Source organism: Acomys minous (genome assembly GCF_964271855.1).
Source record: "Acomys minous genome assembly, chromosome: 2".
Lineage (NCBI taxonomy): Eukaryota > Metazoa > Chordata > Mammalia > Rodentia > Muridae > Acomys > Acomys minous.
In genome coordinates, this window is record NC_140484.1 from 125,410,877 (window position 1) to 125,427,890 (window position 17,014).

Below are 17,014 nucleotides of genomic sequence, written 5' to 3' on the forward strand. Positions count from 1 at the left end.
GTCTCCCTCAAAATACATGTAGGACCCAACTACCTCCCACCCCACTCTCTTTACTTCTTCCATTACAAGCTACCGTTCGGACCTCAAACAATAGCTTAAATTGCTACACTAGACTTCTGTTTTCCTTCCCCAGCTCCTGGAGATTAAACCCAGGGTTCTGAACATGCCAGAACTGTATGGTGAAAATATCTGTACTAAGCCAGCTGCGATGGCACACATACCTGTAATCCCAGCAGAGGTAGACAGATCCCTGTGAATTTGAGGCCCCTGGTCTACAAAGCAAGTCCAGGACAGCCAGGAGTACACAGAGAAATCCTGTCTCAAAATACTATACACACACACACACACACACACACACACACACACACACACACACTGTCTGGACTAGTTGTTATTTCTCTTTAGATTTTATTATGTTATTCTTACGTATGAGTCTGGCTGTGTATGCATGCATGTGTGTGGGTGCCTGCAGAGGCTGGGGAGGGCTTAGGATCTCTTGGAGCTGGAGTTACAGGTGCTTGTGGCCACCTGACACGGGTACTAGGACCCAGACTCTACTTCTCTCAGAGAGCAGGGAGCACCTGTAATCATTCCAGCCCCAGAACCAGAGTCTTCTAAAGAGGATATTCTGAGATTCTTCTCTCCTCTCTCTATCTCTCTATCTCTATCTATCTCTATCTCTCTCTCTCTCTCTCTCTCTCTCTCTCTCTCTCTCTCTCTCTCTCTCTCCCTCTCCCTCTCCCTCTCCCTCTCCCTCTCCCTCTCCCTCTCCCTCTCTCTCTCTCTCCCCCACCTCTCTGGTCTGTGTGTGTGTGTGTGTAGTTATGAGAGGATTGTTCAAGAATTCATACCTTTCCTAAGGCCTAAGTCTGCTCAGGTCACCCGTGCTCAGACCCTTTCAGTTGCTCTTGGTACCTCTTCGACCTCATCCCTCATTGCCTGTTACTTGGGCCCTCACTTTTGTTCCAGTCATACTGGTTTGCTGTTATGCAAACACTAGGCCTCGGGAGGGGAGCAGCACAGCCTCATCACCTCTTCCTTGGACTAGCCACAAGACTCAACAGTCACCAGTCACTTCCTCAGTGAAGGCTTTGTTGTTCTAAATTTTATTTCTCTATTTTCTACTCCCCTTTGTTATATTTACCCAAACATATATCCCTAAATAACGATGTATGTCTGGATCATGCAATGTGATGATCATCTATCTTTCCCCTTACCACCACATGAAAGTTACTTCTAACATATAGCTACATAGGTGGTACTCAGTAAATACATACCAAATTTATCCTTTGAGCGAGCGGCTCTCTCTCAGGGCGCACACTCATGATGTGTGATGTGCTTTGGAGCGAGCGGTTCTCTCTCAGGGCGCACACTCATGACGTGTGATGTGCTGTTGAGCGAGCGGCTCTCTCTCAGGGCGCACACTCATGATGTGTGATGTGCTTCTCTGAGCATATCTCTTTCTCTTAACTTTCACACTTAAATCACTATTCAAAGATTTTTTTACTAAACCCCAAATCTGCTTCATAAAAAAATTTTAAGACTGCCTCTAGTTGCTCAGGCATTCTTATCCTCTATATTATTCATACCTTTAAATACAAGCTTGATCATTTTAATGAGAAAACAGCAAAAGAGCCAACAAAAATAATCAGAATACTTGAAATGAAGCCAATTCTCAATAAGTTGGAGATATAAACATAAAAGTAAAAACATATACATCCTCAAAGATAAAGAAATGTCTTTATGACCACAGAATAGGGTGAGCATTTTTTAATCAAATATAAAAAGTACTAACCACAAAAAGAAGATATTATTAAACTGGACTACATTGAAAGTAAACTTCTGGGGGCTGGAGAGATGGCTCAGAGGTTAAGAGCACTTGTCTGTTCTTCCAAAGGTCCTGAGTTCAATTCCCAGCAACCACATGGTGGCTCACAACCATCTATAATGAGATCTGGTGTCCTCTTGTGGTGTGCAGGCCCACATACAGGAAGAACACAATGCATAGTAATTTTTTTAAAGTAAACTGCTCATTAAAGAACATCTCAAAAGAGTAAAACAGCAGTCTATAGAATGAAAAAGGTATGCATAATGTATGTAGCTGATAAAGGCTTCCGTCTGTGAAGAGCCCTTACAACTCAGGAGGAGGAGAACACCACCCAGAACGGAGGAAGGATGTCTCAACTAATACTTCACAACAGAAAATAGCCAAGAAGCTATTAAACAAAGATATAAAATGGTGTGACCTGTCAGCAGTCATGAGAAAAAAAACAAACAAACAAATTAAAGCCACCAAGAAATCCAATAACCCAACAGAATTAGTAAAATTAAAACAACTGATTAAAGGCCAGTGTTAAGGAGCTACTAAAATGTTTTCTTCCATATTACCATATTACCTTCTTTATTATTTCTTTAAATAATAATCCATTAAAGTAATAGATTTCACTATGATATTTCACAGGAGTATTATCATAAACTTCTGATAAATACTCTCCCATTTCCCTTTTTTGTTGTCCCAATACCCCAAATAGTCATCCTTCTGCCTTCTGATTTCATGTCTTTATATATACTCACAATGCCTTAATTATATTTGTTTAAAATTGTATTTACGTATTTTTGTATTTTTAGATAAAAAAAAAAACAGTTGTATGTGTGCATGTCTCTGTGTAGGCCTGGCCAGCTGGAGGTACTCAACATGGGTGCTGGGATCTAAACTCAGGTCCTCTGCAAGAGCAGTAAGTGCTGTCAAATGCTGAGCTACGTCTCCAGTCCCTATAGTTGTTTTACGTTGTCGTTACATATTGAACTCTATATTCACTTTAGTCTAAACTCTGCATATGAGGGAAATTCCCTGTACAGCCCAGGCCGGCCTTGACCTCACTATTCACCCCATGACAGTTTCCAACTCTTGATCCTCTTTTACCTTTCAAGTGCTGGGACTGGAGGCATGCACCACTACACCTGGCTGCACAAGGAACTCTTAAATAGGACTATGGCACCTACTTTGGAAAACAAATACAAGCCAGGCACTCCAAACACTAATACATTATTTTATCCCATACAGTTCAAAACTAGAGGGGCTGATTTATAAGCCAGAAGACAAAGATTAATTATGGAAGGTATATAAAGACGTCTCTGGCTCCACATAACAGGTATTAGTTTGTCTTAATGGTTACAGAGATGCATTCATGTATGAAAATTCAATGGCATATGCATAGAATTGGGAGCTTTTCTATATGCACATTATACTTTAATTTTTTTATACTTTAAAATTTTATTTAGGGGTTTGGGATGTATCTCAGTAGTAAAGATTATATGCTAGGCTCTGAACTCAATCCTGAGTAACACACACACACACAGAGAGAGAGAGAGAGAGAGAGAGAGAGAGAGAGAGAGAGAGAGAGAGAGAGAGAGAGAGACTGAGGAGATTTAATTGAACAAAAGATTAAACTTAAAAAGGATGAAAGCAAATTACTTCCATATATTTAAAAAATGTAATCATAAAAAATGTATTCATACCAACCAACAATCTTCATAAAAAGAATGCTAAAAGTGAACTTCAGAAAGAAAGCCAGCTATCCGAGATAGTAAGTGTAAAGGTACAGAAGACAGACAGGGAGGTAGACTACAGCATCCAGCAAAGCACAGTGAACAAGGATCCACGGGGATCTACAGATATTCTAAACAGCAAAGCAGTTGAATCAGACCCATTCCTATTATCTACCTAAATTTTCCCTTCATAGGAGCTTAAGATTTCTTTAATATATACTTCAAGGATATCTTTTAAGTGTGTGTGTGTGTGTGTGTGTGTGTGTGAGAGAGAGAGAGAGAGAGAGAGAGAGAGAGAGAGAGAGCGCACGCGCACGCAGTAAGTGCAGGTGACCTCAGAAAGTCCAGAAGAGGGTGTCAGATCTCCTGAAGTTGGAGTTACAGGCAGTTGTGAACCACCTGATGTGGGTGCTGGGAATTAAAGTAAGATAATAAATAAATAAATAAGAGCCTCTGGAAGAACAGGAGAGCAATAAATTATTTTAATCACTGAGCCATCTCTGCAGCTTTCAAGACTCCAATCTCACTGTGATCTGTCATCTGAATTTCAATACCACTTCATAAAGAAGGTAGAGTGTTTAGAACCTATGTGTCAACTAGCCAGTTTATTTCAAATTAAACCTAAACTGCAATAAGAAACCAGCTCATATACAGGTATATCCTCTATAAACCTAAACAGTAAAATACTTGTCTGTGTGGCATAAAGGTAGGAATTTAAAAATAAGAAAAAGAAAAGAAACAGGCACTAACCCCAGGGACACAGCCCAGTGCCCACCCGCTGAACTTGCACAAGGAAGGCCTCAGCTGCATCCCACTGAGGAAGGAAGAAGAGGCAGAGGAAAAGGAGGAACCAATTTCTCTACTGCTGATAAAGATAGCTCTATAAAAAAATCATGGCGTGTATATAACACAGCATCGTATTCACATAGTAAATAGTTCACATCAGCTTATCTGCTATTTTGGGCCTGTGAGGAAATTATGGAATGCTGGGACAGTTTACATTTCTTAAATATGATCAAGTATTTCAATATTTTATCATTAAAAACTAAAATATTTGCTTTGTTCACTACCCGGGAGGTTTCCGTTGCAGTCCACATCTTCTAGGCTGCATCCCCATTTAACAAGAAGTTGCAAACAGCCAAGCCGACCATGAAAAGCTGCATAATGCACAGGTCTCCACTCTCTCTTGTCAGTCACACTAGGATCCTAGAGGTGAAATTCACTCAGTTTCAGAATGAACTGTTTCTTATCATTTGTAAGGAAAACAGTAAATCTAGACGTTTAATTCTGGAATTAAAAATTAGAAGCTATTCATAAAATCACACAGCAAACATTTAATATAATAAAAAAAATTACTGCACCCACTGATCTGAACACAGGAAAAATGAGGTTTTTCAGTGAACTGTTATAAAAGTCTTTTTAAAAACTACTGCCAGGTATGGTGGCACACACCTTTAATCCCAGCATAGGCAGGCAGAGGCACGTGGATCTCTGAGTTCGAGACCAGCCTAGTCTACAAAGAGAGTTCCAGGCCAGCCAGAACAACACAGAGAAACCCTGTCTCCAAAAACAAAAAACAACACAAAAACAAACAAAGGTCATACAAAACAATGTTTTGTTGGGTTGTTTGGTTTGGCTTTTTGAAACAAGGTCTCTCTGTATAATAGTCCTGGCTGTCCTGGACTCTTCGTAGACCAGGCTGGCCTCGAGATCTGCCTGCCTCTGCCTCCTGAGTACTGGGATTGGAGGCTTGTGACGCCATGCCAGGTTCCAAAACAACATTTAAAAGAAATTTAAGTAATTGTTTCATTGTTTTGACCTATAAAATAAAAAGGATGGGGATGGGTTTAAATAAAAAAGTAATCGAGAGAAAAAAATGTTTAATGTTTTTACTTCTTAGAAAAGACTCTTACCAAGCTGGGAATGGTGGTACACACCTGTAATCCCAGTACTTGAAGAGGCAAAGGTAAGCAGATCTCTGTGAGTTCGAGGCCAGCCTGGTCTACAAAGCAAGTCCAGGACAGCCAAGGCTACACTGAGAAACCCTGTCTTCAAAAGAAAAGAAAAGAAAAGAAAAAAAGAAAGAAAGGAAAGACTCTTACCATTATGTCTTCCATATTTGTAGTATATTTCTCCCCACACTTCTCTGTGTATATTGGACATGGGGGGTGGGGCTGAGACAAGGTCTCCCATTGTAGCCTCAAATTTACAATTCTCTTGTCTCGACTTCTCAAATGCTGAGACTATAGGCATGAGCCATCATACCTAGTAGAAGTTCTATTCCTTAAAAAGTTATATAGCCACTGAGTATTATCAAAATATATATTAGGGAGCTGGGGAGGTGGCTCAGCTAAAATTAAGCAAACAGAGGAGCCGAGTTTGATTCTGAGCACCCACATCAGATGGCTAATATTAGCCTGTAGCTGTTCCAGGGACAATCTGAAGCCCTGGCCTCTGCAGGCACCTGTCTCCCTGTGTACATACGCCCACACATGTACACATAGTTTTAAAATATTTTTTAGATAAACAAACATTAAACTAAAATCCTGGAGAAATACATCACCTCCTAACCTGGTATATGAAATAGAGAGGTATTTTGAAGCATTATGCAGATAAACACAAATTCATAAAAACATAATTACCTGGAGAATTTTTGTTTAAAAGCTTCAGAGTCTTCTCAGTTAAGCTCTGAACCAGCAGCCAAACACAGAACCTCTGAAACATTTTGTATTACCACCCATTTTGGGGAGAGGCAAGGGGAGCTTTGTCTCAATTCCTGCATCCACGTTTAAAGATAGGAAAGCTAAAGGAAAAAAAATCACTTCCCCAAAGTCACAGAAAGGACTTTAAAAGTCAGGAAGAGATAACCAACCAGCAAATGCTAGTCCAGCCACATGACCACCCACTGCCACTAATCAGGAGGAGTCCCTCACCACTCCACTTCGCAGCATTATCTGTAAGGTAAAAGAGTGTCCGTGAGTGGCAGCGAGGTGTACTGGGGTGCATCCACGGTCATCTTGAGCCGCCAGGTTCGCTCCATTGATTATAAGAGCCTAGAAATAGAGAAATGGGGAAAGCATGCATGAGTACAGATGTTAAACTGTGAACGCAGACACAGAGTAAATGTAAGGAAGTCTTTTTTTTTTCAGACTAATTCAATTTATTGAGCACCAGTGGAGAGCAGAGATGAGCCGCCCTGCCAGCTAGAGGCGCACAGTCTAGGAGAAATCAATTAGTTTCGTGCTTATTATTCTACCACACATCAAGATAAAACATGGAAGGGTGATCTTAGAGCACCTAACTCAGCCTGGGGCTGCTGGTGCCTGAGCTGGGACAAAGATGCCGTAAGGCTGGGGGCATCTGGGGGAAGGCACAGACCTAAGATAGCATGGGGCCTGGGGAATGCCAAGAGCACAGGGCTCGGAGGCAGAGTGGTGGGAGGTAGTGGCTAAGCTCTGAGTAAAGCCTCACTAGAAGATGAACTCTCCAAAGGACCAATTTCCATATAGGTCATGGACTGTAGGATTTCTCCCAGTGTACCAGACAAACAATTTATTTCACCAGTCTATCAGTCACCATTGAAACCTGGTGATGTATTTTATGGATATCAATAAATGGATTCTAAAGTTTATAAAGAAGCAAAAAACCTAGGCTAGCCACGACAGCACTAAAGGAGAACAAAGTTGGAGGACTAACACTATCAAACTTTAAGACTCACTTCAGGCCAGGCACATTGGTGCACACTTTAATCCCAGCACTCAGGAGGCAGAGGCAGGTGGATCGCTGTGAGTTCGAGGCCAGCCTGGTCTACAAAGCGAGTCCAGGACAGCCATGGCTAACACAGAGAGACCATGTCTCGAAAAACCCAAAAAAATAAAAAATAAAAAATAAATTCTAAGAAGGAAGAGATCACGACGGGGCAGAAAATGAGAATCAAGGCCCATGGAGTGATCTAATGCTTGTTAGGAGGCACGCAGTGGTAAGACTTGGTAAGTAACTACCCTAGAGTTACTATTGTATTTTCTCTTTGTTCTCATTGCTTACCTTCTTCAGCTAACACCCATAACTTTGAGCACAACAAGCTACAACGAAGATACTCCAGACATAACTGTGACATCACTCAAAACAACCCAACTACTTTGGAGATTAAAGAATCTCCAATTAGTTCAAGGCTCTTTTCCACCTTTTCTTCTAACAGATTTAGGGTGTCCAGTTTTAAGTTAAGGATGAGATAAGATAGATATTGATTTTCATTCAGAAATTTAGACCCAACAAGATAGGAAAGATGTTTACTTCAAGTTTGCTATATACAAACAGCCAAATCACTATGAATGTAACATTTATATAATTCCTGATTGTCTTGTGGCTCTTCCTGCTATATGCAGTTTATTTTATTCATGTGTAATAATGTATATGTTAAAAAAGAAACATAATAAAAATGAAAAAAAGAATCTCTAATTACAAGTCATTTATGTGGATAGCTGGTATTTTCAATCCTTCTTTATAGGATATAACTGCAAGAATTGGATCAAGTTTAGTAATGGCAATATCCGTCCCAACAGAGCTACAGTGAAGTAACTGAACTCACTAAATTGAAAAAAAAAAAACAGTAAGAAAAATCATTACCTGCATACAGGCATCCTGGCCCCGGATTGCAGCTATGTGAGCCGCTGTCCATCCTCTGGCAGTTCCCTGTGTGGTATCAGCACCATGCCAGAGTAGCCAATGAAGGCACTAAGAGAATAAACCAGATGGTTTTAGCATTTTTATAGCTTTTAAATTTAGTCTGTTACTATGATATTCCCATGAGAAACAACATAGATGAGTGTAAGCCCAGTGTAAGAAAATCAAAAGCACAAACACTGTAGCATAGCAACCAACATTTGGCTTTACTCTTGGGTAAATAAGAGAAAGCAAGCTGGGCGTGCAGGCGCATGCCTTTAACCCCAGCACTCAGAGAGGCAGAGGCACGTGAGTCTCCGTGAGTTCCAGGACAGCCTGGTCTACAAAGCAAGTCCAGGACAGCCAGGGATACAGAGAAACACTGTCTCAAAAAACCTAAAAGAGAAAAAGAAAGAAAGAAATTAGCTGCCCTTTTCTACATCCCAAGAAGAAGATCTGAATAAAATATTCACTCAGCATTGATTGTACAAACTAAAAGTTAAAACCAACTCAGTATTCTGGAAAATGAATATATTCAATATTATATTATTCTAAGAATAAACTATTATCATAAGACTGAAGCAAATCTAGAGCACATATATGAAACTACATGGCTTAAACTCAAATGTTGAATAAATGAAACAAGTGGAGGAATGATACACACAGCACTGGCTGCTCTTCCAGAGATCCTGAGTTCAATTTCCAGCACCCACATGGTGGCTCACAACCATCTATAATGAGATCCGGTGCCCTCCTCTGGCCTACAGGCATACGTACAGGCAAAGCATTGTATACATACTAAACATTTTTTAATCAGGTACCTGGGGGCTGGAGAGATGGCTCAGCGGTTAAGATTACTGTCTGCTCTTTCAGAGATCCTAAGTTCAATTCCCAGCAACCACATGGTGGCTGACAACTATCTATAATGTGATCTGACGGCCCTCTTCTGGCCCACAGGTGTACATGCAAATAGACTACTCATATATATAAAATGAATAAATCTTTTTTAAAATGTGGTATCTGTATAATATCAGTCAAAAGAATAATATAAGGTGCAGTAAATGCTTAAAACATAAATGAATCTGATAAACGCCAAACCTGTATAACATTCAACTTTCTGGAGAGAAATGACACCTAAGAGGTGCTTTTTGGGACTTTAAACTTTATGCAAAACATGAGAGTAGCTTCTTATGTTATCCTTACAAGTTAGCCTCTCTGCTTGTCCTTATAACCTAGTCACTGTATTGTAAAGAAGCACAAACTAGCCCCATCAGAGATTTCCAAAATATCTACTTGGAAATAAAGTGCTCAGTCTATATCCACTAGCTACCTGAGTAAATGAGGCTTCAGAAGATATTTTTGTACTATTTGGTATCTATTTCGGTACTGGAGATGGCAACCAACTGCCTCATGTACACTGGGCATATACTCTACCATTGAGCTAGATCCCCAGCTGTAGTCTTTGAACCTTCTGCCTAAACCCCAGACATTAAAGAGCAAAGACAAGCTGTCACTGCAATTCAACTTCTTGGTTCACTCATGAGCATTAAAAATGGTTACTTTACAACACTAAGTCTGGGATGATTGTTGGGAAGCTCCACTAAAAAGCACTCAATTAACAAATGGAATTCAAAAGAAGATTATTTTAAGTGCCAAGCATGAAGTCTTATCACTGTATGCTAAATTTATAAAATTATCATTGTCAATTTGTTTTCATTTAATAGTAGCTATAGATTCTTACCTCTAAACTTCCAGAATGTGCTGCCCAATGTAAAGGAGTAAACTGATGGAGAGCATCCACTTCATTAAGGTTGGCTCCACGATCCACTATGTCCGAAAGCTGCTTGACATCTCCAGCCCGTACCGCATCATGTATGCTACCAAAATGCACCCTCTTCCTTGAACCTGTTGAAAAAGCAAATTTCTTCAAATATATTACAGAACTGTGAAAAAGGACTACAGCAATGAACCAGAGAAATCACATCACTTTACCTTTCTGAATAATTTATTACAAAATTTAGACCTCGCTGAAGTAGATTAGTCTAAAACAAAGAACAAATCACACAAATAACCGTGTTAACAGAAAAAAAGTTTGTGTGTATGTGCTCAGTACAGTTAATATAGTTTTGTGACTAGAGAAAGATAATAGATAATATAAACATATGACCTTGAAACATGAGAAATGCCATTGGCCTGGCACACATTCCCAATAGAATGTATTGGGATTATTGTATAGAATATTCACTAAGCACTGGTTATAGAAACTAAAAATTGAAACCAACTAAGTATAACTTTTTTGGGAGGAGGGTTGTTTTTTGTTTTTGTTTTTGTTTTTCGAAACAGGGTTTCTCTGTATAACCCTCGCTGCCCTGGGCTCACTTTGTAGACCAGGCTGACATCGAACTCACATTGATCCACCTGCCTCTGCCTCCCTGAGTGCTGGGATTAAAGGTTTGCACCACCACACTCGGCTAACTAAGTATATCTTAATCAGATCTTAGGCTATAGTTCTGATACATAACATGTTCCTTCCAACAAAGGAACTGAATATATCAAAAATTAATAATTGCCAGCCATGTTGGTGTATGCCTTTAATCCCAACACTTGGGAGACAAAGACAGGCAGATTTCTGTTTGAGGCCAGCTTGGTCTGTATGTTAAGTTCCAAACCAGTCAAGATAGTGAGACCCTATTTCCAAAGAGAGAGAGAGAGAGAGAGAGAGAGAGAGAGAGAGAGAGAGGAACAAAGAGAGACTGGAGAGATGGCACAGTGGTTAAGAGCACTGACTGCTCTTCGAGAGGACGCAGGTTCAGTTTCCAGGACCTGCGTGGTGGCTCACAGCCGTCTGTACTTCTAACTCCAGGCAATTCTTCTAGCCTCCATGACATCAAGTGTGCGTGTGGTTCACATACATGCATGCAGGGAAAGCACATGTATACATAAAATAATATAAGAAAGTGTGAAGGAAGGAAAAAGGGAATGAAGGGGGAGAGGGGGAGGGGGAGAGAGAGAGAGAGAGAGAGAGAGGGAACTGAAGGAGAGGGACAGAGAGGGAGAGGGAGGGAGGGAGGGAGAGAGAGAGAGAGAGAGAGAGAGAGAGAGAGAGAGAGGGAGAGAGAGAGAGAGAGAGAGAGAGAGAGAGAGAGAGAGAGAGAGAGAGAGAAAGTTTCTCGGTCCTATCAGACACTTAGAAGTCTCAAGGCAAACTGACACCCTGAATCTAGAGACAGCATATACAGAGAAATAGAGTAAGTTCAGCTTACAAATACTGCTAGAAACTGCTAGAAGCCCTTGAATGATAATCTGATGACTTGTCCTGGCTGTATCATGGTTAGGATTCCTATTATTGTGATAAAATACCAGAAGCAAAAGCAGCTCGGGAAGGAAAGGGTTTATTTCAACTTTTATGTCCCACTCACGATCCACCATGAAAAGAAGTCCTTCTCAGACAACAAGGAGCCCAAGCTGCAAACAATTGATACCGAAACAGGGATACAACAGAACCAAAGATGAGTTGAAAAAGAGTGAGTGCATGGCCCTGGCCATGGGTACCATGGCATGCAACTAAGGCTGAGAAGCTTGAGGGGTGAACATCTATGGAGGAAATTCCAATAGAACTGTCCTTTCCTTTATGGCATATGTTACTGTGCCTTTGTGCTACCACAGCGGTTATATGCAGCTGAGGCTGAACCATCAAGATTAGCAGTGTCTGTGGGAAGAATCCCAGGACTGCAGTGTTTGTCTATGCAGTATGTGGTAGCAAGCCTGCTTGATGAGGGACACAGAGATGCTCTAAAAGCAGTTAAAAGCTTAGAGAAAAGTTTGCAGTCTTTGAGATTAACACACAAGGGTCAAGAGTGTTGGCAAGCAGCAGCAGAAGTTGCCTGGCCTCTGTTGTGTGTAGTTAGAAATGCTTCTGAGGTAGCATCCAGGCAGGAGCTTGTTTCTGTAAAGGAGCAATATAAACGAGGGAGATGCAGCTACCATCTTAGCCCATATTAGTCTCTGACTGGCAAGTAAAATAAATAAACAAGAGAACAAGGTGCAAGTCTTGACTTGATGCTTCCTAGGGTTTAGGGGTCAAAACCGTAAGAAAAAAGAAGGAAAAGAGTACAAGTTAGATCCATGCTCACACGCCCTTCTTGGGATTGACAAACTTAGAACCCATGAGATTTCAGGAGTGAGGAAAAGGTAGTACAAGCAACAGAAGGTATCCCACAGGTCTGACCTTTAACAGAATAAAGGGAAAATCTATGATCCACCCTGATGATGGTCCTGTGCAGGAGACTATGGTAAACAGAATATTCAGTGCCTGAACTGCTGGAATTGGGGAAGGCTCCTAAGCAACGAAAGAGCCTGTCACAGCCTGGCTTGTGAGGTTGTGGGAACATGGGAGTAAATGGGATTGGTCTGACTGTTGTGGAGGAAGAAAAACTGAAGAATATAAACTACCTACCCCTTCTTAAGGCAGAGGATGCATAGCCCGAGACAGTATGAAGGAAGTCAGCCCTAACGCGCTGGCTTACCAAAGCCGTTAATAACACTTGGTGATCTCCATCTAAAGGCCCCATAAATGTCCCCAGAATCAAAAGCAACAGAGGAGGGACAGGAATAAGAGAAGCTATGAATGGTCCTCAATCCACTGGGCCAGACAGAACTTTTCACAGGAAAATTAAGGGGAAAATAATTTAATGGGGACCTCAAGATTGGTATTGGGTCTTAGTGGCTTTGCTGAGCCCTGTGGTTGGACAGAATCTTTAAGAAGTAGGAGAAGTTGGGGGCTGGAGAGATGGCTCAGAGGTTAAGAGCACTGTCTGCTCTTCCAAAGGATCTGGGTTCAATTCCCAGCAACCACATGGCAGCTCACAATTGTCTGTAATTCCAGTTCCAATGGCTCTGACACCCCCACACCAATGCACATAAAATAAAATTAAATGAATTATTAAAAAAAAAAAAGAAGTAGGAAAGGCTTTGGCACCTGGTGATCTAGACCATCATATGAATTGTGTTCATACGACTAAGTACATGGTAGGAGGTGAGAAAAATAAACAGGCAATGAGTCCTATCTGAACCACCCAAAGACAACTGTAGCTAGATTTGTGTCAAACAGGAGTTCCTAGGGAAAATAACTGATAACAAGTCAACTTTCTGTACTTGTGAGTCTTTGAAAGTTCACCAAAGGGTTAAAAAAAAAAAAGACAGGGAGGTACAGGCAGTCCCAACAGCACCACTTATGGAAAAAGAAAGTGTCCCAAGCCACTCCTTTGATGTGGTAGCCTAGTGAGGGTCATACATAGCAACCAGAGGCCTCATGTAGAGTTATGGATTTATTGATGCCCCACTAACTTGGACTTTGGTGGATACTGGAGTTCAGTGTACATTAATTTGTGGCAGCTTCCAAAAGTACCAGGGACAGTGGGCAACAGGAGATGGGTATGGTGATAAGGCAACACGGATAAAAAGGGATTAAGCTGGTTCTTGGGGTGGGTAGTTACACAGTGTGTATTTCTCCACTGTAAGAAAACATTCTGCAGGTGGATGGATATATTGCTAGGTCATACGCTGTATACCACTTTGGGGGAGTTTTGCCTAAGAGTGCACAGTCATGTGTGGTCAGGCAAAATGGAAAATATAGACTGGCTTAGGAGTTATAATAAAGTTTAAAAAATCATTAGAAAATTAGAAAGGGTAGAAATTATTCATCTGGCTCTGAACTCTTTCAACAGTCTAATATGGCCTATAAAAAAGCCAGATTGTTCCTAGAGAATGAGTGGGACATACTATCTACGCTGCTCTACCAAATATTGTTCAACGAGTACAAGCAATGGGGTCTTTCCATGCTGGATTTGAGCTTATGTTTGAATTTAGTATCTTCTTGGTTGTGAATTTCTGGGATCATATGACACTTGCTGAGAACAGATGACAACAAACATTAAAGTGCTCCACCAAGGTTATCTTTGTTATGGGATGGTGGTTGCCTTGTCCTGCTCATCCCCTGGAAAGGTTCTGTTATCCAGACAGACCGCTAACTGAGTGTTTTATACAGTTAGAAAGCTATTGGACAGACAACCAGGTATAACAGTACTTTCACCTACCTTACTGGGGCTAGGTTAATTTTTTAAAATGGGTTGTTAAAACAATAGCTACAGACTTTAAATCTAAAAGGTATACCCTACATGGGTGAAAAGAACACTTCCAGAAGCCATCAGGTTATTAAATAAAATTCCCAGAACCAGGGGTGAAATACCTCCTAGTAAGCTGAAGGTCCCTGAGGCCCCCCACAAACCATAAAGGATATTGCTGCTGATTGTATGCCAGAACTAGACGATAAGACCCTATTGCTAAAGACATTTGCATGTACATGCCTTGACTGTAGGACATGGAGAAATTAAACTTGGACAGAACTGCAATCTCTCACCCTGGTTGGCTTTTATAGTGCCAGAGGAGGCCATGCAGGCTGCTAGTGGAGAGCTGTCACCAACGTTGCCATATGTTAAAATACTGCACTGCAGGTGGATTATGTGTTCAAGGCCAGCCTGGCCTACAGAGCTAGCTCCAGGACAGCCAGGGCTACAGAGGCTTGTGCAAAAGTGACTGAGATCAATAGCCTTCCACTCCACAAGAGGGAATTCACGCCTGGTACTGGAAGCCAGGACAAAACCTGAGGTTCTGCACTCAGAGATCACTGGTGTCAGCCTTAACTCATAACCAATGGGAAAGCTCCTGAACAAGGCAACTGTTATTCTGGCATGGTGGTCCATTTCTTAAGCATTGCTAGCCATCTACAGTTACCCCTTCCAAGGCTCAGGGATCATCGGGAAAAGAGGAGAGGGGAGAATGTGAGAGCTGGAGGGAGGAGTGAATGGTTGTGTCACAGTCTCCTCCAAGGATTGGAGGCCTCCATCCTTCAGGAAGCTCCTCAAGCAGGAAGGTAAAGCACTCAAAACAGCTTTAGGAAGTCTCTGAAACTGACCCGTTTCACTAGGCCCTCTCCCTGCCCGAGTAAACAATAAAAGCTGAAAGGACCTCTCAGACCTAAGGAAGCTGAGCTGCAAAGAACATTCTTAGACAACCTGAACTGGGGGGTAGGGGGGCAGGGAAATGACTCTGAGAGGAAAGAAGCTGCAAAGACTCCAAGAGCAGCTGCTGGGAAGAGGTTTAGACCAACTGAGGCATCTGGAAAAGACAGTCTCCAACCTGTTGAGCTGCCTGCTAGCTGGCTGTTCAATGCGCTCCAGGTGTCCCAGTTTTTGGTCTGTCAGTGAGAACCCTACCTCGGGTGAATGGGATTCCTATCTGCGGGGGGGGGGGGGTGTGAATAAATGTGTGTTGTGTCTCCCCGGGAAAAGTTTTGTCACACAACACCCACCCTCACAAAACGGAGCAAGAAAAAGAAAGAGATCAAGAAATAGAAGAAGCCGGCAAAGGGAACTCCAACAGAATGAATATTAGAAAGTTAGATCTTATTTGTCATTTCTACAGTATCAAATGCTGCAGAAAAGGACTTAACAGGGATCCATTATATTTAACAAGTGATGTTTGATCTGAATAAGATGTCCGACAGACAAGTGATGTAGCTATAGAGGGGAGGAAAAACACAAATAAGGGGCTATAGGGGCAGGTGAGCAGCTTTTGGAATAAAGAGAAAATAAAGAGAAAAGGAAGAGTTAACAATAGAGAACGAAAATGTCAGCAGGGGCTCAGGCTGATGCCCCTGATGTAGGAAACGTGGAGACAAACGACAAGGAAAGACTCACTTGCGTCTGCAGGCTCCCTCGAGGACTTGGAGGGGCCTGAACTGGCCAGACCAGGCATGGTTTGGTCCTCTACCCTCAGCCTTGGACTCTGGGGGGGAGTGGAATCCAGGCCCCTGCTGCTGCGTCGGTCTTCACTTGCTCCCATGCATGGGTCTCTGCTGCTGCAGCAACTGGACTCCTGGTCGCTGACGCGGGGCCCACGGTCCTCCCTTTTCTCCCAAGAGTCCCTGAAGTGAGAATCTTCTTCACTTTCTCTCTCCCAGAAACCACTGAGGCGGCGACTGGAGTCTTCGTTGATGCTCACCCTGGAGGAGTCATTGGTCTCGTAGCCCCGGTCATCATTTACGCCTCCCCAAGAACGACTGGGGCAGCGGCTGCCATCGATACTTGCGCCTTCCCAAGAACCGCCGCGGTCGTCACTGCCTCGGTCCCCGGAGTCACTGGTCTGGGGCCCTCGGGTTTCAGGGACGCCCACCCAGGCGTCTTCGCTGACAGCTCCCCTCGAGTCGCGGGGATGCTGGCCAGCGACTTCGCCTAGGCACGCGTTGGTGCTGCGTGGGCTGCTGTTGCCCCTCACAGCCATCCATGGGCTGCTCTGCCTGTGGCCATCATACCCCCTGGGGCTCTCCGGAGAGACGCTGCGGTGGTAGCCTAGGTCTTCGCCGGTTCTTCTCGAGTCGCGGCGGGAAAAGCCGCCGTCTTCACCTATTCTTCCGGAGGAGATCCAGGAGCGGCGGTCCCCTTCTTCGAGGTTTCTTTCTCTGGAGTTGAGGCGATAGGATCCCTGCTCTTCCACGCCCCTCCCCCTGGTCCCGACGCCGAGGTAGCCGTGCGGAATACGGATCGCACTTGCGCGGCGGCTGGCGCGGAGGCCGCAGACGTCGGCCTCCTGTGCCCGCAGGTGGCTGTGGCGGCGGTCGCCGTCTGCGGGAACCCTCTCCACAGAGTAGTTGTCCAGCGTCTCAGTTCCTGCAGCTTGAAGGGAGTGGTGGCCCAGTCGTCGCCTTGGAAACAAGTACACTTCCGGCGTGTGGTCACTTCCGTAT

General features: G+C 42.9%; 1 protein-coding gene across 10 annotated transcripts in view; it reads right to left on the reverse strand.

Moving 5' to 3' along the window:
• Positions 1 to 16,981, reverse strand: part of ANKRD42 (ankyrin repeat domain 42) — a 46,872-nt gene extending 29,891 nt beyond the window's left edge. For 6 of the 10 annotated variants that reach the window (XM_084767969.1, XM_084767971.1, XM_084767970.1 and 3 more), the window contains exons 1-5: positions 15,969 to 16,981; positions 9,953 to 10,119; positions 8,176 to 8,283; positions 6,483 to 6,602; positions 4,620 to 4,755 (exon numbers count right to left, since the gene is read on the reverse strand). In XM_084767969.1, coding sequence (XP_084624095.1) covers positions 4,620 to 4,755; positions 6,483 to 6,602; positions 8,176 to 8,283; positions 9,953 to 10,119; positions 15,969 to 16,551 — 1,114 coding nt within the window. In that variant the 5' untranslated portion in view covers positions 16,552 to 16,981. Of the gene's footprint in view, positions 1 to 1,277; positions 1,675 to 4,619; positions 4,756 to 5,651; positions 5,783 to 6,482; positions 6,603 to 8,175; positions 8,284 to 9,952; positions 10,120 to 15,968 lie in introns of those variants that run through there. The other 4 variants (XM_084767972.1, XM_084767975.1, XM_084767974.1 and 1 more) reach the window with 4 other exon arrangements.
• Between the last annotated feature and the right edge of the window lie 33 nt (positions 16,982 to 17,014).